This window comes from Nelusetta ayraudi, unplaced genomic scaffold (assembly GCF_046127955.1).
Source record: "Nelusetta ayraudi isolate G7.1 ecotype Tasmania unplaced genomic scaffold, CSIRO-AGI_Nayr_v1 ptg000221l, whole genome shotgun sequence".
In the NCBI taxonomy this organism is placed as follows: domain Eukaryota; kingdom Metazoa; phylum Chordata; class Actinopteri; order Tetraodontiformes; family Monacanthidae; genus Nelusetta; species Nelusetta ayraudi.
This window is the reverse complement of record NW_027466270.1, coordinates 110566-134002: the sequence shown is the minus strand read 5'-3', so window position 1 is coordinate 134002 and position 23437 is coordinate 110566. Positions and strand designations below refer to the sequence as shown.

Here is a 23437-nt window from a genome sequence, read left to right as displayed (position 1 = left end):
GCCCAGCCAAGCATTCTTTCTTCTGCCTCCCCGTGGTCACATTTATAGGTGATGCAAGATACATAAAAAAAAAAATAAAAATATAAAAAATTCCATTCAAATCTATGATACACAGCATAATAGCCGCTCTGCTTATGAACTCCTGCTTAAGCGTCCAGGTATAAAAAAAAAAAAAGTTCATTATTCCATATTCTCTACAGAATTTCTCTTGGAGATAAATAAAGCACACGCCCATGTCATCTACGTGTTGCATCAGCTTTAGCAGAAAACTAAAACGTTTTTTGCAGGATAGATATCTGTGGAGTCATTTTGCTCCACAAGGGGGGTAAAGAAATAACAAAGGCCTGAGCTTTGGAAAAAGCTACTGCTGTCAATATTTAATGAAGCCTATATATCCTGATCCTGTGCACACAGTCATGCAAAAGTCCCCCACACTAGCGTTTCATTTCAAATGAAACGACTTAACTCAGTTCGCGTGAATGTGGCCTTAACGAGTTTATGTCTGACGAGACTGTAAAACCAAATGAATTTAGAGTGGACTCATAAACGCAGATACAACACAGCAGAGCTAGTGCACTGTTACCTTGACACAACCAAGGCTCAGAATAATAAACAGCAATCGCCACTGCCTGCTGGCATCTTCAAAATCATTTGGCAATGCTTTGAAACGTTGGGGGAATTTCACTTGGACGTTGAGGTCCCATTTATGAGTGTTGTTGATATGACAACACTGACATCTAGTGGTTCTAAAAAAAATCAAATAAAAAATCCCTACAAGACGGCAACAAAACTGCACACATAGGGAAGTAGAATACACAGATGTGGCCCACCAAGTTTGCCACTGCAATATGTTTGATGATACACCAAAAAATAACAATGCATTATTATAGCTTTTCACTGAAAATTGAACACATAGTTACCACTAGGATTTTTACTGCAAATGAACATGTTTCTTTAAATTTCAATGTATTACTTTAAATTAAAAAAAAAAAAAATCAAACTGCTCATTTTAAAATAACAGACCTGTTTTATTCTCTTCAATTCTACATCTTTGTCTCCATTATTGTCCATTTCAGATTACAAACTGTTTCACCAGCAGAGGGCGCACTAGGACCTTTAGTGGTGAAGATTTGACACAAGTGTTCTTTAAAGTTATTATGGAAAACTTTTCAATGGTAATAAAATACTTTATCGGTCGAAAGATGCTTCAGACATTCCAAATAACAGCCGATGACAGCAAAATCAAGTGCATCAACTATTGCTATATCGTGCCTATGAGTTGCCCATCCCTGTGAGTCAGACCGCATCACACAGCTTTGTTGTGCCCATAAATGATCTGTCATAATGTAACAACAGCGGCTGCCAGAACCTGATTTCTGGCTGAGCAGTAGCGCTAAAACATTCATTATTTATTACAGTCTAATTTCCAAGGACAGAACCAAACAAAGGCAAAGCGTACCGAACACATAGATAGAAACAATTATCTTAGTATTGTCTATTTTGTCTAATACATATTCTATTACTTATCGCCACAAACTACACGTCTCTCTTGGCCACGCTTGTAATAATTACAAAAACCAAACGTTAACCTTTCTAAGAAACATTCTTGCGCTATGGTTGGGGAGTTACATGATACGACTGTTTAATCAAGAGAAAGGCATCTGAAATCAGATTCCGGCAGACAATCACTGTGTGATGTACAAATCAATGTTGTGATATGAAGAGTTTCAAAGCTGTAATTGTGAAGTGGCCACTTCTTTCCTAGACAGCAGGCGTATACAGAACCAGGTTCATTGTACTTCTGAAATTGTATGCCACAGTCGGGCTGTGTAGTCGTAACTTACCTCGATAGCGTTGCAGTTTCCCGTCATTCTGGCAATATGGCACTGATTGCTTTTCCAAACAGGTATCCTCTGCTCTCCTTATCAGGCGTTAGATTTGGCTCCTACCGAGATAAGTGAGCGCTGTATAATTTGATTGTCCACACATGACGCACATGGAATGAATAAGCAACAATGAATATAGATTTTGGAGTTTGTATTTGTCAAGTTTTCTTTACTGATTCACTTTCATGTTTTGTCTGTGTTCTTCCATGGAATTGTCAATAAAGGATTAAGGTGACACGACAGCTGGCGATGCAGAGAACAAAGGCGCTCTATCTTTATCAATCAAACAAAAAACTAATAAAAAAAGAAGCTGCAACCATGTATCGTAAGATCTTTATGTTCAGGAATACTGTGAGTTCATAATGCAATTACTCAGATCATGTTGGTGATCATGGAAAATGCTTGTTATGTGCAATTCAGAAAAGTTTTTTTTTTTTCTATTTTATTGTGTGGCCAATGTTGCATTCCAAGTACAGAAAAGCCCACTAACTTTGTGTTTCAAATAGACTAAGCTGACAGTCAATCCAGCGCTCTAAGCATTAAGCACGGCCAGAGCACGACTGTGGAGTCCGCAGGTCCTTCTGCTTTGCATTGACCTTCTGTGACCTCACAGAAACGTACCGACGCCGAACATATCCGCTGGACGTAGTACTAGCTGGGATGAGAGCACAAGTCGAGCGTTTTTCCTCTGATCCTCACCTGCACATCTCGATTATCTGATAGGCGGTTTTTATTTATTTTTTCGGGAGTGGGGTCTGATGAGTAACTCCAGATTCAACATCGTCCTTTGTCCCCTCTTGCGTTTCAAGACGATGTTTGGTTTTGAGCAATCCACAGCTCGCACAGATGTCCAAACACAATAAACCATGTTAAAGGCCTGGACCGTATTTCTCTCTCTTTTGAGTGTGTGTGTGTGTGTGTGTGTGTGTGTGTGTGTGTGTGTTGAATTAGTTTACCCATGAAGAAAGATGATTCGAGCTTTTAATGTATAAATGTATAAAAGTAGCATTTAGAAAGTCTTTTCCTGCCTTTGTATTTTTACGTGTATCTTTAGTTTGGATTGGAAACAAATTGATCAGAACTTTAATCAGTATTATATTGGCCAGAAACGTCAAAATGGTCTAGCGGAATTTAATGAAAGGCTTGTTTCGTGGCCGCACCTGGAAGTCTTTGTTGACACAAATGGGACAGAACCATGATTAATCCTATTGGAATCACCTGCGTCGAGCCAAACGCTTCCAGCCAAAATTGCCGCTGTGAAAACATCTACCGCTCACGCTGCTGCAGTCACTAAATCGAATTAACGGGAATCAAAACAACCGAGTTGTTTAGGTCGCTCACTTTAAGAAAAGAGCCATTTTTTCTAAAAAAAAAAAAAAAAAAAAAAAGTGAAAGTGAAACAAGAAGCAACCGTTAACCTGAAATGCACTTGTTTTTTTGTGGGTTTTTTTTGTTTTGTTTTGTTTGGGTTTTTCTGGCTCGCCCCCCCAGCAGGATTTGACGGTCTAATCTTACAAATCTGATCAAGCGAGGCTCCATGACACGTGGTGAAATCTAACAGTCAAGGCTTCTTGGCAGTGTCAGATTATGGCCAAGGATTGGATTATCACCCCTAATCCAATTACACATGTTGTTTTGTAATCGGATGTCAACCTGATCTCGTTTTATGAATCGCCCTTTTGGTCGCGGAATGGAAGGAGGGGTTGGGCACTCACCTGGCTCTGTTACAGGAAACCTGGATATGGATTTTCATTTTTATTTTTATTATTTAAATTTTTGCACAGGCGACATTGGAGCTATCGCAAAAGACACAATTTGGAGGGAATATAGAAAACTACGGAAGCCCGTGACATCAGAAGAAGCGTATGGGACGTGGTCATGCAACCGGAAATAGGAAGGGGGAAAAAAATCTGTCGCCTGTGACGACTTGACTCCACCTCATGATGCCATTTAGCAACAGATGAGCAAACGTCCCTCCGGGCAGTCACAGTCGAGCGTTGCCCATCGCCAGTTTTCACCGAAGAGGGAAGAACAACCTCGTAACTCGTGGAATGTTTGTCAGGCTCGCGTCGTCGCTCCGTCTGTCTCGTGGGCCCCTGCTGCCGACCGCTTCCTAATTTATTTTCTTCTTCTTCTTCTTTCCGTCGGCCGCGTGCATATCGCTTTCACTGACGTTCCTTGACGGGGGGAATCGCGATGGATGTGCTGTGGATGATGCCGCTGCTGGCGATCCCGCTCCTGATGTGCACCAGCAGCACGTTTGTTTTCTATTTCAAAAAGTGCTTCTACGTGGCCTGGATGATGGTCCTGGCGCTCGTCGCCATCCCGCTGTGCATCATGAAAAGCGGCGGCAGAGACGTCGAGAACATGCGGTGAGTTATTTTTTTTTATTTATTTATTTCTCTTCCACGGTTGGCATAACAAACGTCCGCGGCGTAGCTTGCCCACTAGCCCGTTGCTAGCATGCTAGGCGGCTTGATGCCCTACTGCCACAATAAAACCACCGTTTTGTATCATAGCCGCTGTTACTATGGTATGTCAGCGTGTTGTCAGGAAAACCCTTGCCTTTCTGCTACCTTCCGGCCGTTGCACTTGACATTTAAATGATTATTATTATTTTTAAATAAAAACTAATCACGAATCACTGCAACGCTAGAGCGCTAGCCCCCCGGTACGTTGACAGCAGCAACGTGCTAGGCTACGCTAGCCGAAAACAATCATGTTTGCGTTGAGATTTGACATAAGCACAGGCGTAGTGCTCGGGTTTATAATGGCTTATTCTTTCTATTTTAGCCGTGGTGAGTGTTGCATGACATAGCGACGAATGTATGTGTCGTACCATCCGGCAGAATGTCGCTTCGAACAAGGTGGAACTTTCACTTAACCCCCGTCAGACACGAGCCACGGAAGTCAAGAATGCCACGACAATTGAACGTTATTTTGCAAATCTGGGGCAGCTGTGTGCTTGACACAGTTCTAGTGAAGGAATGTGTACTCACACTGAGCAAGAACTGTGTGCAGAGGAAGCACAAACACACCATCTGCATGCAATCTGGCACAACCCCCCCCCCACCTCCAAGGTATTATATTGTAGCATCTCATTTTTGCACCCTAGTGCATTACCAGTTTCTAATTCCATCTTCTGTGTAATTAGTAAGTCATTGCGTTTGTGGGGGCATCGGCGCGGAAGGAAATGACCCATTGACCTCAACATAGGAGGAAATATGTTATTTTATACCAGCAGAGTGCCATGGGTCACCTGATACTGGTTAGGACAGAAATGTTCGTACGCCTTCAGTGTCGGCGTGCCGTTTTCCGCTCCGTAGTCTCAAGGTGGGGGTGGTCGAGGGAGTGTGTGTGTGTGTGTGTGTGTGTGGGGGGGGGGGGGGGGGGGTTATTAAACTGAGACGTGAGAATAAGTCGTCAGGCACATTCCGTGTAATTACCGCGAAGTGATGCATGCCAGATGGCAAGTTTCACCTAATTAAAGTTGGATCGCTATCAGATCCTTCTGCAGCGCGACCTCACGTGGCCCGCTCTTGACATGACAGACGCCTCGTCGGTTGCAACTCTGAGCTGCTGTGGAAGGTGCGTTGGCCTTCGACCTCGGATCGCGGCAGCGTCGGGTCGCACCGTCAGCTCAGAGGTTACGAGGACCTGTTGAGTGGGACAAAACAGAACCTGCGTCGGGGTCAAGCCTTCATGTTTTCAAAACGTGCCAATCTGGGGATGAACGGGCCCCCGTGCTTCGCCAGTGACAGGGTGGTCTGTCAGGGCAGTCACTGGCAGTCGGGAGGGGGCACAAAGTCCTGAAAGCCTCATTATGTCTTGCTGTTTTCCTCGCAGCTGATTTTAGAACAGCCAAATGCAAACAGCCAAATACTGAGGGTTTGCACAGGCCTCCGCAGTCGGACGCACTGGCAGGAGTCGACGTTGGAACTTTGCATATCCTCATTCAGACCGGTTGGGATGTCCTGCTGTTGTTTGCGTCTAGGGCTGCTTTCAGCCACAGATGGAAAAGAAATGATAAGACTGGAGCTCATGACAGGTCCAGGGGTCCCTCTCCGCAACTGGCCCAGCGGCAGTTTCAGTCGTTGAACGGCCCGCAGAGGCCACGAGCGGCGCTCTCCATCCGACCGGTCTTGTGCAAGCCACTGAACTTTAGTACCTGCAACACCTTTGGCTCCCAATTCATTGCTGATCCCGAGGCGATAACCAGCGAGACGAGGCCCTCTGTGTGCAGCCGAGGTCGGGTTGAAATCTCTGCTGGTATTTTGTCAGCCGCACTGTTTAATTAATCCCTGCAGGTATGGCCAGACCTCTTTCAGGATTATATTGAATTATAGTCAAAGGAGAAGCTGCATAAGGCGGCCATAAAAGTGAGCGGCGCCGCCGCCTCGGCCCCACCCCTCTCCTTTCCACACACAGCCGTGCAGTCACAGTCACAGTTGCGTAACCGTTTACTTTTGCACCGGACTGAGTGCGTTATCGCCGCGGTCGCCGCGCTGCAAGACGACTCTGTTGTTAGAGTAAAGTCAACAGGCGCGCAGGGCGCCCACCACGCCCACCATCACTCGGCTCACCTTGCAGATGGTGAGGCGCGAAGGCATAAATACAGTTTATTCTCCCTGTTGGTACGAGCCAGCCGCCGCTCTTTCAAAATAAAAGGGGTTTGTTGCAACAGCTGCTGTCTGCTGCCTTCCACTGGGTTGACTCATCTGCCAAGTTTACCAGCCCAGGGTGGCGTTGCACTTGCCCTCTGGCGGCCGCTAAGCTGCACCGGCTTAAGCGTCGGGGACACCGTATTGTCTGGAGGGCAAGCTGCGCGGATGTGAGACATTCTCCAGCACTTCCGATATTGTAGCGTCGACGTCCTCGGGCGATCCTCACCTGTGTTTGCTCAAGGGGCTTAAGCGATGCAGACCCTGAACTGAGCCGTTTAAGCACAGGGATTTCCTACGATTTTACCGACTGGAAGGCGCAATCCCTCTGCGGTTTCGGCAGGCACAAGGGATTCGGTCTGATGTTCTCATCTCGCCCTCTTTTTTTTTTGCGAGCGAGATAACAGTGGCGCGTCGAGCGCGGCATTTGTTTGTGGAAGGAGCTGGAAGCGAGTGGTTTGCAGTTTTGGAAAGATGGAAAACCGACTTGCGCATTTGTTCACCCAGCAAAATATGAAAACTGATCACTGGAGGCTTTTTGTGATATTGGAAATAAGTGGAGGGGGAAAGATTGAGCGTCTGTGTGTTTCACTAATGAGTAAGAAGCCTTTATTAGTTTTTGAATGGGTGACGTGGCTGAGGCGGATGATGGATGCTGTTGTTGTTGCTTCCCTCAGAGGAAGGGTTATTGAAGTTGGGGTGCTCAGTGAAGGAAGTGGGCAGGTAGCCATTCACGAAATGTGGTTTTGTTCTCCACAGAGAAACTCATATTTCTATATCTGTGAACCCAAAGAAGCTTGTGGACCGTAAATAAACATCACTTTGGTTAAGAGTGACATTTACAGTCATATATCGCCCTCCGTATATTGGTTGGTTTTTGAAGATTCAAAAACCAACGTTTACTCATCGGCTTCTGTCCACAGCCGCCTCGGCGATCTCGTTGGGTCCTCTTTTTTTCTTTTTCTTTTTTGCGATGGCGTGAGCGTCTCCACGATAACATCTGTGGCAAAGGTTCTCGCCCCGCGAGCGTCGATAGCTTTGCCTATCGGAGAAGATGTCACACTGAATTTGTCCCCGCTGAGTGCAGCGCTGATAGCACCTTTATCTCTACGGAGGTCAGGTTTTCGCAACTCGCAGGCGACTGTTGGCCACGTTTGCGACTCCCATAAAATCAGGATTAAAAAAAACATAACACTGGCGTATCAGCGCTACCGTTTCAAACTATAAAAGGCACAGCGAGCGCGGTGAGGACAGCATTACTCCAGAAAACACAAAACTGTTTCACTCTGAGCCAAAATGCAAATATTGACTGGCTCCACCCTCTGGTGGGAAAATATTCAAAACACGGGAATAGGGCTGCATAATAGAGAATCATGGACCATCACGATTTCATGCACGTCCACGCAGCGCACGCTCTGCTTCTACATCTCGTTAGTGTGATGAAACTCTTCAAAAAATTCACAGAGTGGTCTCAGGACTCGGCGGGTTGGGTTTCGACGCGCTAGCATAGCGCCGTGGCAAACCACGCGCTGCCTCCAGTCACCTGACTGCGCAGCCTCCGCTCAGCGGCCTCGCTCCCTCCTAATGAAGTGCCCTTCATTCCTTCATTCCTTCATCCCTCCCTCAGGATCATCCGCGGCCTGGTCCGCCACGTTAAGTACCTGCTGGGCCTTCGATTCGAGGTCAGCGGCTGGGAGCATCTCCAGACGGAGGGGCCCTACGTCATCATCTCCAACCACCAGAGCTCCCTGGACGTCCTGGGTGGGTACCGCGCTACACTTCGTCCAGTGGGCTGTCAGAACGTCTTGGATTTGTCCATCAGTCCAACATGTCCATCATGTAACGTCAGAATCCTGTCATGGAATTTTTAACTTCTTGTATGCGGGAGGCAAATGATCGATTAATTAATTAATCGTTAGTTGATTGACCTCATCGATCGATTAACGATTAATTGACAAGCGGCAATTTTTCCTGAGAACCTAAATTTCACAATGAGAAATGTCTAAGGAAGACAATATTCAACCCTTAAATAATGTTGAGGGTCCAATGTGACCCATTTTTACATTAGAGAACAGTAAAAACACCCGAAACATTTATCCTCAGACTTTAAGTTGACTTCTAAGGGGTCACATTTCAACTTATCTACAGGTAAATTGCTCTTTCCTGCCACTACACTGTTATAATAATTTTAACGACCCGTGTAAAAAATGTTCCATTAATTGCGACTAAACTAATTTCATTTAATCGATTAAATTCTTAATCAACTGTTAATCGATAATCGATGAACTGTTAAGTTTGGGGTTCAAGTTTCAGTGCGTCTGTGTTCACACAGTGTGTTCTTCTCTCCTCTTTTTGTACACTGGCCCAGGGCTTCAAGAAGCCTTTGCGCGCTTTCCCACACGTTTCCGGTTGACTTGATAGAATTTGCCAAACATCATATCGGCTGATAATTGGAGGTCGTTGGGGAACTCGTTGGCTCTCCATGAAAGGGGGAAAAGAGTCGAGATCGCACGTCGTTCCCACCGTCCTTGCCACGTGTGGCTTTGATATCTCGAGTTCAAAAAGCGAAGATTGTCGATTGTTTCCATTTCGCTCGATCGCAGCGATAAACTAAAAGCGGCGGCCGTCCGGAGTTTTTTGGCGCGAGCTGATTCACGACTTCGGCGAGAGAGCCGCCGTGAGTCCTGGTGTGGTCTTGGTAGCAGGGGCAACTTAAAGATTTATGCAGACGTCTGAGATTGAATCCTATAAATCTCGAAAACCATTAGGCGACATCGCTGGGCGCCTGCTCTGCTGCTCGCCGTCTGGTATCGATCTACAGGTGTGATTCATCCCCGGCGGCGGCGGCGGCGGCTTGATCCTTGTGTTCTTAAGCTCACGTTTACTTTGCAGGAGTGATCATGTTTACATGTTTTGCTTGCCGGAGGCTGCTGAGCACGAACCTCGTGCCAGGCTGGACTGACACGTTCAGGCACGCTGCATATTTTGGAGTTGCCTTTAGTTTTCTAATATAAACAAAACGTTTATTGTTTTTCCTGCAAAAATAGCTTACAAGTAAATTTTCTTTTCGTCCTCATTTTAAAGAACTGGAGGTAAAATTGACAGTTTGTTCTCGTTTGCACGGCAATGCGTTGATTTGGCAGCAGGACTTTTTGTCCCTTTTAACCGGCAGACCTGGGTGATCTCACTCCCTGCGTTTCCATTACAGTTTTTCGCAAAAAACAAAAGCGAAATTTCTAAAAAAAAAAAAAAAAAAAAAAAATTCAAGTACAATTGCGATTTTGCAGGTGTTTTCATTGAATGGTGTGAAGCGCGTTTGTATACGTTTGTTTGCTGCAAAGAATGGTTGCTATGTTTTTGTCTTTGCTTACTTGTAAAACATATTCCGTCTCCTCCTCCGTCCAACCATAACGTGCCATTTTCACCTGAAGTGAACCGGTCACGTGACCCCCCCGTACGTCACGTCCGCCGACGCGTAATTGCGAAAAAAGTGTTTCCATGACACTTTTGCGACATACCTCTACATTGATGCGTCTGGAAAAACCACCTCAATGAGAGCATCAAAACTTTTTAGCGATATTTTATTTTTTTCGGAATTTCTGTGTTTCCATGACCAATTTCTTTTACCGCGATATTTAGGTTTTTGCGACATTATAGAGGTAACGGAAACACGGCGAGTGGCAGCATGACGCAGGAAAACGTCCCTTCACATTTAACACTCGGCCGATGACCTGATTGTATTTCACTGTGCTGCAGGTAGACACGCACAGTGCCGAGCTGCCAATACAAACTCCTGGTGAGGCTGGCGAATTAGGAAAAGACAAAGTAGACGCATGACGAGTAGAATTAGTTACGAAAGGATTTTTTTTTTTCACATAACTTTGCCATGTTTTTGATTTGGATATCGGATATCAGTTTCCAGTGTTGCGGACACACAGGAGCGCACAACAACGCCGAGGTAGATTTCAGAAAGCAGCCGTTGCTGCGAAAACCCAGCGTGCGTCTGATGCAGAGTCCCGGTTGCCACGCCGACGGCTACACCCGGCGGGAGAGGATGAGAGGCGGCGGGGCTCAATCGGGGATCGCTCGTCTCTTGTCGTTCTGTGTCCGTCTGCGCCGGTGTCGAAACCTCCACGCCGCTCGCCAACGCTTTCACCCGCTCAAAGGTTGATCAGAAACGGCTGATTTTTGTTACGCAAGCACGCTGATATCTGGTGACATCATTTCAGGGTGCCTTGCCAAAATGTCAAAGATAGAAAAGGCAAATAGCAGAAGTTTATCTTCAGCTGGCCTGGTTGTGTGTTGTCCTTATGGTCAAGGTCTTCCTTCAGTTGCCCTGTTGGTGTCACCTTTAAAGGTTCCCTTTCAGTGTTCGGGGGGGGGGGAAAGGTGTGATCCAAGTGCAGTTTATTTTAATGCAGTCACATGTACCTACATGCTGCACGTGCTTAGTTTTCAATAACAATAAAACACAATTTTAAAAATTCTGGCAAATGTTTAATGCCAATAATTGAGATTGAGTGAAATCTCAAGGGTGTCCGAAAACTTTTTTCCACTCCTTTCCCGTTCCTTTAGCGCCGCTGGCGAGGAAAGATCCGTCTTTTACTTCTCTCGCTTGTTGCACTTCTCAGAAAGCATGTGCTTTAATTTTGTAGATCAACTTTCAGTCAATTTTAGACAAAAAATATTTTTCTCTCTGAAAACTCAATTTTTGATTTAGATTTTTTTTTTTTTTTTTAAATTACAAAAGACCATGGAATAAATTATTTCAAATGTTTTCTCTTTATTTTCAAAGAAAAATAGCAAACGTTTCCCTAGTGGGAATAAAGTGCATCTGAAAGTATCTTTTACACTTCACAGTCTTGTTGACCAAACAAAGATGAATCACTTGGAATTAATGAAGTGAGAATCTCACTTTCACCAGACTTCACTTGAAAAGGAACAGGTTCTGCATGGACAAGGAGGAAGTTCCCTCATTTAGAGAACCAAACACAAATGAATCCCCCTATGGATAAAGTGACAACCTTTGACTTTCACCAAACATCACTTTCAAAATAAAAGGTTTTTCTGTACTCTTCAACGACGAATAATGAATAAAGTGCAACACCTTCACATAAAACCTTTCATGAAGGCACACAGCATTCTTGACTAATAAATCCAATTTCGCCCCTGCAGGCCTGATGGAGATCCTCCCGGACCGCTGCACCATGATCGCCAAGAAGGAGCTGATCTACGCCGGCACGGTGGGCCTCATCTGCTGGCTGGGCGGCATCGTCTTCATCAACCGCAAGAAGACCAGCGACGCCAAGAGCGTCATGGCCGACGCTGCCAAGACCATGTTGGACGACCAGGTGACCTGCTTGCCGTCGTCCCTGACCCATTGTTTTCATTATCATTATTATTATTATTATTATTATTGTTGTTGTTGTTATTCACGCTCTTTGTTGTTTTTCCGCCCCGACTGACCTCCGTCCTCGTCGCCCGTCCAGATCCGACTGTGGGTGTTCCCTGAGGGAACGCGGAACCAGAGAGGGGATCTCCTGCCCTTCAAAAAGGGAGCGTTCCACCTGGCAGTGCAGGCGCAGGTCAGGTTTAAGTTTTTTTCTATCTTTGCGTCGACATCTATTGGAACGCAGTACCTTGAAAAACCCGGCCAAGCCGCAACCTACCCGGGTTTATTCCCACTCCGGACACACGGGGGTGCTAGCGACACTGCCTGGCAGCGGGCGGCCTCGTGATTCCCCCCCCACCCCCCCCACCCCCAACCATACAGCGGGGACGCCGTGCGCAGGAAGCACCGACTCAGGCCGCCGGTTATTAGCCAGGAATGCTTAGAAGTGGTCGAGGCGGCCGAGACGTGAAAGCTCCCATTGTGACGGCGCTGTGTCGGCCCTCTGTCAGAGCGTCTTCGGTCCGGTCGGCCCCAGTCTGATACGAGCCGTCTCTTCCTCTCTCCCCCCTTCCCACGCATTCCTCCCGCCAAACCGTAAGAGGGACGCGGGACGAGTCCTGGGGGGACGCTGTCGGCTCGGGGACTCGCGAGTCTTATCTGCGGCTGTGTGCGTGTGGGAGGTTTGGAGCTCCTTGTTCTCTCAGGCCCCCCCCCTCCCTCCCCCTCCGGCCCCCAATCCCGGTGTTTTCCTGAACGCTGGATCGAGGGGGGTCGGGGGGGGTCGCACAGGTGGAATGAATTATAAAAACATCACCACCGAACCAGATCTGGCCGGGTAGCAGAACGCCGTCGGCTCCAGGCGGCTAGAGATTAATATCGCCTTGGATCAGGCAGACGTGCATGCACGTACATGCACACACACACACACACACACACACACACACACACCGGGCTGCAGAATTAAAGGCTCCCACCGCTCATATTTTCTATGAGGGCTCTGCCGGCTCCACACGCGCAGATAGCGTTTTCCGCGCTAAGCGGACCGAGCTAAATTTGGGTCGGGTTGGGGTTCGGGCGGGGGGGGGTTAGAAGTCTGGATGCTGGATGTTGCCGTCTGCGTTTTTACGGCTTCACCGCTGGCTTCTCGCTTCGCTCGTATTCCTGCAGGAGAGCAAAGGCTATTTCTGTCCCGCCGTGCGCGTCTCTGGCCAGATTGACTGGAAGCAGGACAGCCCCCCGGGGAGAGAGCAGTGGGGGGGGGGGGGGGTGAGCGGGTGTGGGGGGCACGGTGGGCTCAGCCAGTGCAGTTTCATGGTGGCGGTGGGGGTCGCAGAGCGAGAGCGGGATCCAGGAGTCGTGATTTTTGGAACTGCTCGGATGAATTTTTTTTTAAACTTCATCCGTCCTCATTGTTGTTGTTTTTCCTCTGGTTTTGCAGGCACCCATCATCCCCGTGGTGTTCTCCAGCTACAGCAACTTTTACCTACGGAAAGAAAAGCAGTTCAAATCAGGTGACCCCACTGATGACGTCATTGTTGTGGTTGTTGCCACTGCTGCTGCTGCTTCTCTCCCTTTGCAGTGACCAGAGTCGGGGCAACTGTCCGACACTTTCAAAGTCTCCCAGGCCACAAAGGTGTAGTTCTTCAACCGCAGGACAGAGGGCACCAGCGAGTTTCCTGGGCCGGCGTGCGGAAGTTCTCCGCTGCGTCGGGACAGACGAGGAGCCGACAGACTGACGGACGGAAAACAAGGTGTCGCACTGATTCTGACGGCCTTTCCTCTCTCCCCCCCCGCCCCCCCACCCCCACCCCACCCAGGCACCATCCGGTTGAAGATCCTGCCGAAGATCGAGACGGAGGGCATGACGTCGGACGACGTGTCCACCCTCAGCGACAAGTCCTTCGGCCTGATGCGCTCCGCCTACATGGGCATCTCCGACAAGGTCGCCCAGAGCAACGGGCCGACGAGGCACTGAACAGTCGTCCCGGCCCCGGCCCCGCCCCCTCCCCCCTCCCCCACCTCCCCTCCCCCACCCCCGACAGCTGGCCAGCTGGAAAGCCGAAGTGACAGCGTGTCACAAGCCCTCCGACTTCTCCGGCTCCGACCCGTGAAGCGAACAGTCGGTCCCGACCCTCACCAGCAGCAGCAGCAGCAGCAGCAGCAGCAGCAGCAGCAGCAGCAGCTCTGCTCTGCAAGCCGCCGAGTGAGCGGAGTGACGGACGGCGAAGCCGAACAGTGCGGATGTGCGTCGCTCGTGCATGCCTTCGTGGGTGGCGCCGCCCCGCATATCATTGCTTCTTTCTCCTCCTTTTTTTTTGCTTCATCGGCCTTTTTGTCCGCGTCGGACGTCTTTGCGCCGCCGCCTTTGTTTCATTCGTCTCTCGCGCACACACACACACACACACACGCACAACGTCAGACATCTACTTCCTCCGTTGTTTTGTTTCCGCCTCCCCCCTCCTCACCCTCGGCATTCCGGACTCCGGCCCGAGAGACAAAGAGAGGGGGGGGGCCGCGGGCGCGAGGGGTCGACGCGCTCTTCTTCCTCCGTCTCATCTCCCCCTCGACCCCGGCGACCCGCCGAGGAGCGAGACCAGTTCACGGCTCCACCTGCACCCGCTTAAAACGGCCTCGTCGTGCTTCTTCTTCTTTTTTTTTTTTTCTTACTGCTCAGTTTGTTGCTCCAAACGATTACGGTCGAACCTCAGCAGCAGCAGCAGCAGCAGCAGCAGGAAGTGTCTTCTGGCTTTACATTATTATGTATGTTTGTTTTCTATTTATTTCCTCTAGCAAATATTTTTGTTCCCTCTAACGTTGGGCCACGTGTAGAACTCGGGGGGGAGGAAGGAGGGGATTGGAGGGGGTGGTGGAGGAGGAGGGTCCGACCCCCAATACAACCACCAACTTCAACATTCTGAACCTCTGATGTACAACTGAAAGCTTTTTTTCTTTTTTTTCCAATTATTATTTTCGTTGCTGTGTTTTATATGACTGAAAGTAAATACCGTGATTTCGCTTTGACGTTCCGGAATATTACGTTATTTTCAAAAATTTCTTTGGCCTTAATTTTCTTTTGAGTTCTCCTGGTTGCTGTCGGCTCGTCCACACGGTCTGAAAACTGAAAACTTTTTTGTCTGAAAAATGTTTTTTGTTTTTTTTGTTTTTTTTAAGTGTTCGTACAGGTCTTAAATTTCACATCGCTCACTGCCTTCGTCGTGCCGTCTGCACAGAACCAGCCGCTCCTCTTCGCCACTCGTTGCCCGTCAAGCGCCATCAGCGAATGTACTCCAGCGTTCAGGGTTACTTTGATTTCTTTGACGTCTTTTTTTTTTTTTTTTTTTTTTTTTTTTTTCCTGCAAAAGACACTGTCTTGAAGTTGGATGTCGTCTTGTGTGCAGCTGGCAACGCACCTAGCCTCCGTATTTATTGGACCATTTCACGGGAGGAGGCCGTCCGGATTTTCAACAATCATTTTAACGACAACAGTCCACTCACTGAGTTTTATTTATTTTAAAGGCCAGAATTAAATATTTATCCCTACTAATCGCAACTTAAAAAAAAAAAAGAAAAGAATCCCCTAAGTTTTAATATATTGAACCGCTTTTTTATTTTTATTCATATTTTTTTTTGAGCCAGTGTTTTGAATGTTAACGCTAAAGTGAACGTTACCAAACTGATTTCTCTCCCCAAAATATCTATTTTGCTAATCTAGTGTTCCGTCATTTGATTTCCTCCTCGGTTATCTCGTGATTTGCGTGATACAAATGTGCGATCTGTAAGCCTTGCCGTGTCGGCTCGCAACAATCCTGCAGGTTTGTTTTTTGTTTTTTTTTTGTTTTTTTCCTCCTCCCCTCGACTCGGGGGTGACGGTCGTTTACGAGCTCACGTGTAAGATATTGAAAAGTATTGTGAAAAAGCACTTTTCATGCTGAATTAGAGCGGATGAGGGTCGGGCGGGGGGGTACAGTGAACATTAAAAGGACTGAAACGTTTCTCCGAATTTTTTATTTTTTTTTTATATCATTTTTTTTCACCACCAAAGCTATTAAGGTATAATTGGTTGTAGCTTTAGACGGTTATACGAGAAACAGAGCCGGCACCCCGCAGAGCCTTGTGTGCGTGCGGTCCCTTACTGTATGCGTGTGTACTGTAAATATGCACAGATGGTATAGACGCCCATTATAGTTATCTGGTTAATATCTATGATGTAGTGTCCTCTGGTTTCACTTCTTCTGGGTATACGTCAATGCCTTGGGAAAGAATAAAGACTCATTGTTTTGTTTTTGTTTTTCATAATTGTGTGTGTGTGTGTGTGCACCTGAATGCCTCCCTCGCTCGCGTGTCACTGTTTTGAATCTTGACGGCGCCACACGCAAGGTCTGGAGTGGGCAAACTTTTTGACTGGTGGACCACGATGGGTTCTAAAAAATATATATCTCATGGTATGTTTGAAAACATGCGATTTAATGTCAATTGAAAATGAACAAAAGCTCTTGAAACACTGAAAGAATGGTGGAACTGCAGCTGTTCTAATTTCTGCAAGTTCGGCGGGCCGGGTTACAAAGCTTAACGGGCTGCGTGTGCCCCCCCCCACCCCACCCGGACCATAGGCTGCCTGCGCTAGCTAGCTGTTTCGTTGCCTTCCTTACTCATCTGTTTTTAAACCTGAAAGTGCTCTGCTCCGTAGTTCTCTCGTCATGTAGTAATTCAGTGTCACTAGAGGAGTTCTTTATCCGAAAACGCTCGCCAACGAGTCTCGATTCGCACACAAATGACGACGTTTGTTCAAGAAGGCGAAGATCATTTGTAAAAGTAATTGAATTTCCGCGAGAAACTGTATTTTTGGAGGCGACCGCGAATCACCAGAGAGTCGGAGCAGCATTCCGGCGGTCCCCTTTTATAGAAAATTCACTTTTATGTGTCTCCCTGGAGGAAGCCTCCAGTGTTGTTTTCCCCAAAAGAAAAGGAAAAAAAGAGCGTTACTTAATAATCCTTTCACATCAGCGCCCACACAGTGTTTCTGATGAGTTCCTTTTTATTACAAAACTTTACAAGCAGAGGTATAAAAAAAAAAGGCTACAGGTGAACTGAGGAGTGACTAAAAGTAAACAACCATAATTTAAATAGATATCTACAGATGTCCCGGTCTGCCTCGGAGCTCAGACAAAGGACACAGCTGCACTGATACAGAAACAAAAAAAAACAACCCAAAACCCTTTACCCTGACCTTTAACCCCATGGGGTGGATTCAGATGTTACAGGAGTGATGTCATGTTGCCACGAGGGCCGTTTACAGAATCAAAGGGGGATTTTTGACGATAATCCAACAACGGGAAAGAGAGAAGGGGGGAGGGGGGTTGGGGGGGGGGGGGCTGACGGGCGATCGGCTGCGCGGCTTCACCGGAGCTGAGGCGGCTTCTGCTTCGCGTTGACCCGCCGGACAGACGAAGGCGCTCGCCGGGGAGGCTTGGCAGTATTATTTTGCAGGTATTTCGGACCTTGGTTGGCTGGTGCTAGTTCTCCTGGCACGAACCTGCAGGGGGCGGAGGAAAGCAGTTTTTAAAAGACACAGTTGAGGAAATCGTCTCCTTGTGACATCACAAACGGTATTGGACTTCCTCAGCATGGGAAAGTTGCAGATGAATGATGGAGGCTGTAAACAGAGGGCTAATTTCTTGGCTAATGATGCTCCACCAGCATTCGGGATGATTTCGGACTTTAAACTCCACTAAATATTTATGTTGAAAGCCATAACTAATGACATCACTGTAACATTTGTATTGCTTTTAAGAAAGGGGAAAAAAAGCACTAATATCCACAACTTGGAACAACAAGCTGCACCACACAATAATTTTGAATGTAAAAAAAAAAACAGTTTGCAATTCAGAACACGGCCTGTGTTTCACCAACTAAGCAGATTAAAGTTTCGAAATATCCATCATTGTGTTTTCAGAGGTAAGCGGACGGCTGAAGACAGAAGCTCCATATTTCACTGTGGGATTTCTGCACCGGGATCATTATTGTTTTATTACATTACGGATAATTGCAGCATTTGAACTTTGGTTCCTGGCAGACGTTGACACGCCGCTCCCGGTCTCCCTGACCTCAGGGCTCCGAGGGGCCTGCGGCCCTTCTTGCCCCTCCGCCCTCGAGCCGGGTCACTCACATGTGCCGAGGCGCTCCTCCAGGAAGCCGATCTGCTCGCTGAGGGAGTCGATGCGGTCCAGCTGCTGGAAGGAGTGGGACAGCAAGGTGGTCTTCTCCGACCAGCCCTCGTCCAGGGACAGGGGGAAGAAGCTGCTGAAGGGGGCCAAGACCATCTGCAGTTTCTGCTCCGGGAGGAGGAGGAGGAGGAAGAAGAAGAAGAATTGTAGTGAAGAGAGAAAAAAAACCACGGCAAAACAAAACAGCATGTTGGAATATTGCTTCCACATTTCCCCGGAACACGTGTTTGCCTTCATAAAACCGTGTGTTTCTGGCGTCGTCTCACAGAATCTTTACGGCATCCAGGTATTTATTTTCACGGGAGGTATCAGGGTAGGTGGTGCCTCTTTCTTTCTTTCTCATGTTCTTTATTTGTTGGGAAGCCCACCTTTTCCAGGAGCTCCACTCGGTCCCTCAGGCTCTGCACCTCCTCCGTCACGTTCTCCGCCAGGCTGAGGCCTCCGCCTGCAGGGAGAGGGGGGGGGGGGTTGGAAACAGCGACTCGCGTGAGACCCCGGTCACTTTGACCAGAAAACGAGGTGCAAAGGGGGGGAAGCGGATCAAAGCCGGGGGGGGGGGGCTGGCTCCCCCCAGTCCAGGTCCCTCTAGGTCTTATATCTCAGAGGAGAACCCCTTTTGACTCGGCCGCCCGGCCCTCATCAATCCCTCGCCCAGGAAAGATTCATGGTCGCGGCCACGTCCCTAAAGTGCAAACCGGAGAGTCGAGCGAAAGATTAAGGGCACATGAGGAGGAATGGGAATGGTGGTGGTGGGGGGGGCGGGGGCGGGGGGGACACACCAAAAGACCTAGACCCGGTTTCCTTTTGTTCAGACAGTCATAAGTTTTCATTCTAACCCTAAAAGCCCTAAAAAAGGGGGAACTGAAGAGGGTGAGATCAAGACAGTTAAAGAAGCACTGAGCCCATTTGGGTAACGCCGATGATGCCCGTCTGTCTGTCTGTCTGTCTGTCTGTCTGTCTGTCCGTCTGTCCGTTCTGGGGGGCGACCCGGGGCGCAAAGCGAGGCACCTTCCACGCTGACCGCAGACGGAGCTCAATCTCTCCCAGATGTGCTCCATTACCGAGACAAGCACGGGGTTGAGGTGAGCGGGAGGTGGTGGAGGAGGAGGAGGAGGAGGAGGAGGAGTGAAACTGGCGGTGACCCCCAGCAAACAGGAGGGTTGACGGAGCTGGAATGAACACAGGCGTTGGCCAAGAGCGCAGCAAGAAGAACAAAAAAAAAACACAGACGGACGGGAAGAGGGGGAGAAAAATGGAGACGCGAAAAGGGAGTCTGGCACTCCTCCTCCTCCTCCTCCTCCTCCTCCTCCTCACCCTCCTCACCCTCTTCATCTTGTGCAGCAGCAGGCAGCAGCATTCTGAGTCTCCCGGCCTTCCTGTTTACATTCACGATCACCACCAACCGATGAACAGATCTTAAGACGGAGGAAAACACCTCAGTGGGCCTCCCAGGAGAGAGAGAGAGAGACCCCCCCCCCCCCCCCCCCCCCCCCCCCCGTTACTGTCGTTAACATGACTTTATTTTCCTGCTGACTCAGGACTGGCTTGTTCGGAAGCGCGCTCCACTCTGGCTGAGGAGTTCCATTTTGCGGGTGTGGGCGGGGGGGGGGGGGGGGGTTCAATCTGTCCTGGTCTTGATAAATAGGAGGCAGCTTGGAGCCGAGCCCGAGACTATCTGGCGGGTTTTTTGCACGGAGGTCCTTTCATTCTGCGACGACAGGAAAGCCCCGGCGGATTTAAAGCTCCGCGCGACCCCAAAGACTCCTTCACGGTCGGAAGATCTGTGGGAGATCCGGAAATGGGAAAATCTCCCAGTATTTTTTCCCCCCTTCTTCTCTCCCCGTCCTCCTCTTAAGACTCTGTGTCGCAATACTTCCCTCCCCTCAGAGAAGCAGTGACGGCCGAGACGGAACGCAAACGTCCCGGGGTCGGCGATCGCGTCGGTAGACGCGTGGGAGGCGATGTGTTATTTTCGGTCGCTAGGATACGGCGAGCGCAGAAATCCACTTTCTTTCCCCCTCCCCTCCCCACCCCTCACCTCCCCGCCCCCCCTCTCTCTCGTTTGCAAGCATTTTGGGAGCGTGTGGAACAAGAAGAGATGTCGACTTGAGAGAGTCTCGACTGGAGTCAGATGGTTTTCTTTCGGGACTGCTAGCAAACATCGTAAGGAAGGGCTAGCTATCAAAGCAGGGCGGAGCCGCGAGTCGCGTGTCTGGAAGTCGGCACCAGTCGCAGTGCATTATTACTCACGGTACGAGTTGAGAGTGGCATAGCGCGTACCAAAAGTAATAATGGGCCGCGAGGCTGGCTAAGTTCTCTCTTCTTCTTCTTCTTCTTCTTCTTCTTCTGCGCTCTGTGAACACACACACACACACACACACACACACACACACACACACACCATCCAAGGCCACTCACTTACCGCCCAAAGGAGGAGTGGTGGTTGGAGGAGGTGGGGGAGGAGTTGTGGTGGTGGGGAGGCCCTGGCAGGATTGGCCGTCCCCGGCCAGCCTGAAGCCGTCCCTGCAGCCGCACTGGTAGCTGCCCGCCGTGTTCACGCAGTCCTGGGCGCACGGCCGCCGCTCGGCGCACTCGTCCACGTCTGGCGGGAGGAGAAGCGGGGAGGTCAGAGGTCGCGCGGTTGTTTGAGCGCGGCCGCCTTCGTGTTTTGTGCACGCGTGTGTGTGTGTGTGTGTGTGTGTGTGTGTACTCACCAGTTTGGCACTGGTGGCCGGTCCAGCCCAGCGGGCAGGCGCACTGGTCGGGTCTCAGGCAGGTCCCTCCGTTGACGCAGGGCCAAGCGCACAAGGCTGAGGGGGCAGGTTTGGAGTTTGCGTTACATCCGCTGCTTTTGTTTTGTTTCTTTTTCAGCTTAAGAGAAAGAAAATTTCTACCTGTGGCCAATCGAAAAGCCCCCAGAGGTTGTTTGTGAGATCCCAGGTGTATCTGAGGTGTAAGACCTTCGCTGTTTAAGAGGCTCCGCCTCCACATATGCTCATCAATTTAAGGTCCAGTGTGTAAAATTTGGCGCGATTTAAGATTTTGATCTTAAAAAAAAAACTTCACATTCTGCCCGTAAATACATCAATTAAAGTGTGTACTCGCAGTAAAATAAAGGTCATTTGGTTTTTCCACCACTTAGAAAAATATAGATAGATCATGTGCATATACATCTTGCTCCTCGTTAGCGGCCATTTCTTTAAGGAAGCCTGACCAAGAGCACCCTAAATACTAAACACACTGTCGGGGGGGGGGGGGCTTCCTCAAATATTTTACCACACAAGCACCAACTCATCAGGTCAACGTTTCCCTCCACTACGCTGACATTCTGAGTATCGAATGGAGTTGGTGGGACACGCGGCCCCCGGGGTGGGGGTGGGGTTACCTTGGTTGCAGTTGTGGGAGTGAAACCTCCGCCAGCCTGGGCAGCACTCGGGGTAGTGGTAGGAGGACGGCGCCACCCTGCTGACCTGCCGGTACGCCACCGAGTACGACGTCCTGCGGGGACGACACACACACACACACACACACACACACACACACACACACACACACACACACACACACACACACACACACACACACCTGGGTTTAGTGGGGCTGTCTGGTGTTTTCGCTCAGGTGAGTCCGATGCGGTAGGAGAAGATTCTTTTTTTTTTTTCTTTGGACACAATCATCAGAATCCGGGCAGATCAGCAGTTAAAAAGATCAAGTCCAGAAGTGATACATTTGCAGCGGCGAGGGAAGAGTTAAAAACAAAAAAAGGGGGATTAAATTGGAAAGAATGTGGGGGAGTGTGTGTGTGTGTGTGTGTGTGTGTGTGTGTGTGTGTGTGTGGGAGGAGGGTTAGTAAGCTGGGGGGTGATGGAGAGGGGGGGGGGGGCTCCAAAAAGCAACAGTTCTGGAAGGAGACGGAGAGCCTGTAAGTATAGGAGCGAGACGGCGTCCAAAACAAACAGGACTCGGCGCTCTCCGCAGGCAGCCACTTCATTTCCCCCGCTTACACAAAAGTGCTTGATGGTTTGATTTTTTTTTTTTTTTTTTTAATTCGGGGCCGTGCGGCCGATACCGGCGGAACGGCACGGTTGTTCAAGCGTGCCTGTGAGCTCCTCGCGGATGAAACCTCCGCCGAGCCGTGGAGGACGAGGAGGAGGAAGAGGAGGAAGAGGAGGAGGAGGAGGAGGAGGAGGATGGTCGGGGCTCCGGGTCTGGACTCACTTGTACGTGCTGCAGAGGCGGTGGCCCTGACACACGGTGATGTAGGGCTTGTGCACGGGCCGCACGTACGACTCGGTGGACGTGACCACGCTGTGGCGGCGCTCTCGGCCGCACACTCTCCTCCTGTCAGAGAGAGGGGGGGGGGGGGGAAAGGGGGGGGGGGGGAGATGAGCCGGCGTGAGATGAGAGGTTGTTTTAATGTTCCCTCAAACAGCGGCGGAAGATTTGCCTCCCCTGCAGTGAAGTGGGCTCCCGGCTGGAAACTCCAAGGGGCCCAGTCTGGAGCCTTGAGGCTTCTCCTTTTGCACAAACGCCCCCTCCCCTCTAAATTTGCCGCCTGATTGTTTCCCGATTCGGCTTGCATATCAACTCCAGAATGTGTCAAAGGTCAAGGTTGACCTTTGACCTCTCTGACCTCTGGCTTCAACTTTCAACCCCCTCTTTGGGCTCTTGCCATAAACACCTCCAACGTCGAAGCCGAACGAAGACTGCTAATCTTGGCGTGTAATCTATTACTCGGTAATACACTACTGTAATTAAACTACTTTTTTAGTAACAGAGTAACGCGATGGGATTACTGTGGCAAAAACTTTACTTTTATGGAGGAACCCCAACAACACTGTCTCCAGAAAACCCCTCTTCGCGTCACGTTAGCTAAACTGGGCCGGAATGCCTGTTAGGAGGCGTGTTACCCGTGGGGGGCGTAGTGCTGCTGAGTGGCCATGGCGTGCAGGACCAGCAGGGAGGAGGAGGAGAGCAGCAGCAGCGGCGGCAGCAGCAGCAGCATCGTCGTCGTTCCCACGTTCCCACCGCTCGCTCTTCTCACACGCCCCTCGGAGGCTGACGCAGAGGGGTGGGGGCGGGGGGACGAGGGGGTGCGTGGATCGCAGCCAAAGTCGTCCCTCCTCACGTCGGCGGGCGTTCGCTTCCTGCCTGCGGGGGGTCGGGGGGGGGGCGACTCCGGCTACCTGCAGCAGGGGAGAAGAAACCATCTCCATCAGAAGAAGAGAAGATTTGAAGTGTGTGGTTTCCGAGGGTTCTGATGGACTCTTGCAA

At 49.3% G+C, this 23437-nt stretch overlaps 3 protein-coding genes across 3 annotated transcripts in view; 1 reads left to right on the top strand and 2 right to left on the bottom strand.

The window, feature by feature from the left end:
- fnbp1b (formin binding protein 1b) overlaps positions 1-1987 on the bottom strand; it is a 55907-nt gene extending 53920 nt beyond the window's left edge. The window contains exon 1 of the mRNA XM_076016255.1: positions 1845-1987. Coding sequence (XP_075872370.1) covers positions 1845-1871 — 27 coding nt within the window. The 5' untranslated portion in view covers positions 1872-1987. The remainder of the gene's footprint in view (positions 1-1844) is intronic.
- A 1454-nt stretch (positions 1988-3441) lies between these two features.
- On the top strand, positions 3442-14787 carry agpat2 (1-acylglycerol-3-phosphate O-acyltransferase 2 (lysophosphatidic acid acyltransferase, beta)). Its single transcript, XM_076016276.1, has 6 exons — positions 3442-4258; positions 8175-8308; positions 11723-11898; positions 12037-12132; positions 13378-13450; positions 13757-14787. Exons 1-6 carry the CDS (start codon positions 4083-4085, stop codon positions 13912-13914), a joined length of 813 nt encoding a protein of 270 aa, XP_075872391.1. The 5' UTR covers positions 3442-4082; the 3' UTR covers positions 13915-14787.
- Positions 14788-16956: 2169 nt separating this feature from the next.
- Positions 16957-23208, bottom strand: egfl7 (EGF-like-domain, multiple 7). The gene is made up of 8 exons (XM_076016275.1): positions 23074-23208; positions 22382-22504; positions 21549-21661; positions 20878-20973; positions 20586-20765; positions 18532-18608; positions 18106-18268; positions 16957-17472 (listed from the first exon to the last, which is right to left on the bottom strand). Exons 1-8 carry the CDS (start codon positions 23166-23168, stop codon positions 17453-17455), a joined length of 867 nt encoding a protein of 288 aa, XP_075872390.1. The 5' UTR covers positions 23169-23208; the 3' UTR covers positions 16957-17452.
- Between the last annotated feature and the right edge of the window lie 229 nt (positions 23209-23437).

Coding starts and splice junctions, on each gene's coding strand:
- agpat2 (XM_076016276.1), top strand. CDS start 4,083: ATGGATGTGCTGTGGATGATGCCGCTGCTGGCGATCCCGCTCCTGATG. Junction 4,259..8,174: donor AGAGACGTCGAGAACATGCG/GTGAGTTATTTT, acceptor TCCCTCCCTCAG/GATCATCCGCGGCCTGGTCC. Junction 12,133..13,377: donor ACCTGGCAGTGCAGGCGCAG/GTCAGGTTTAAG, acceptor CTGGTTTTGCAG/GCACCCATCATCCCCGTGGT.
- egfl7 (XM_076016275.1), bottom strand. CDS start 23,168: ATGCTGCTGCTGCTGCCGCCGCTGCTGCTGCTCTCCTCCTCCTCCCTG. Junction 18,609..20,585: donor CACCACTCCTCCTTTGGGCG/GTAAGTGAGTGG, acceptor CTCTCCCTGCAG/GCGGAGGCCTCAGCCTGGCG. Junction 17,473..18,105: donor GGAGGAGCGCCTCGGCACAT/GTGAGTGACCCG, acceptor CGCCCCCTGCAG/GTTCGTGCCAGGAGAACTAG.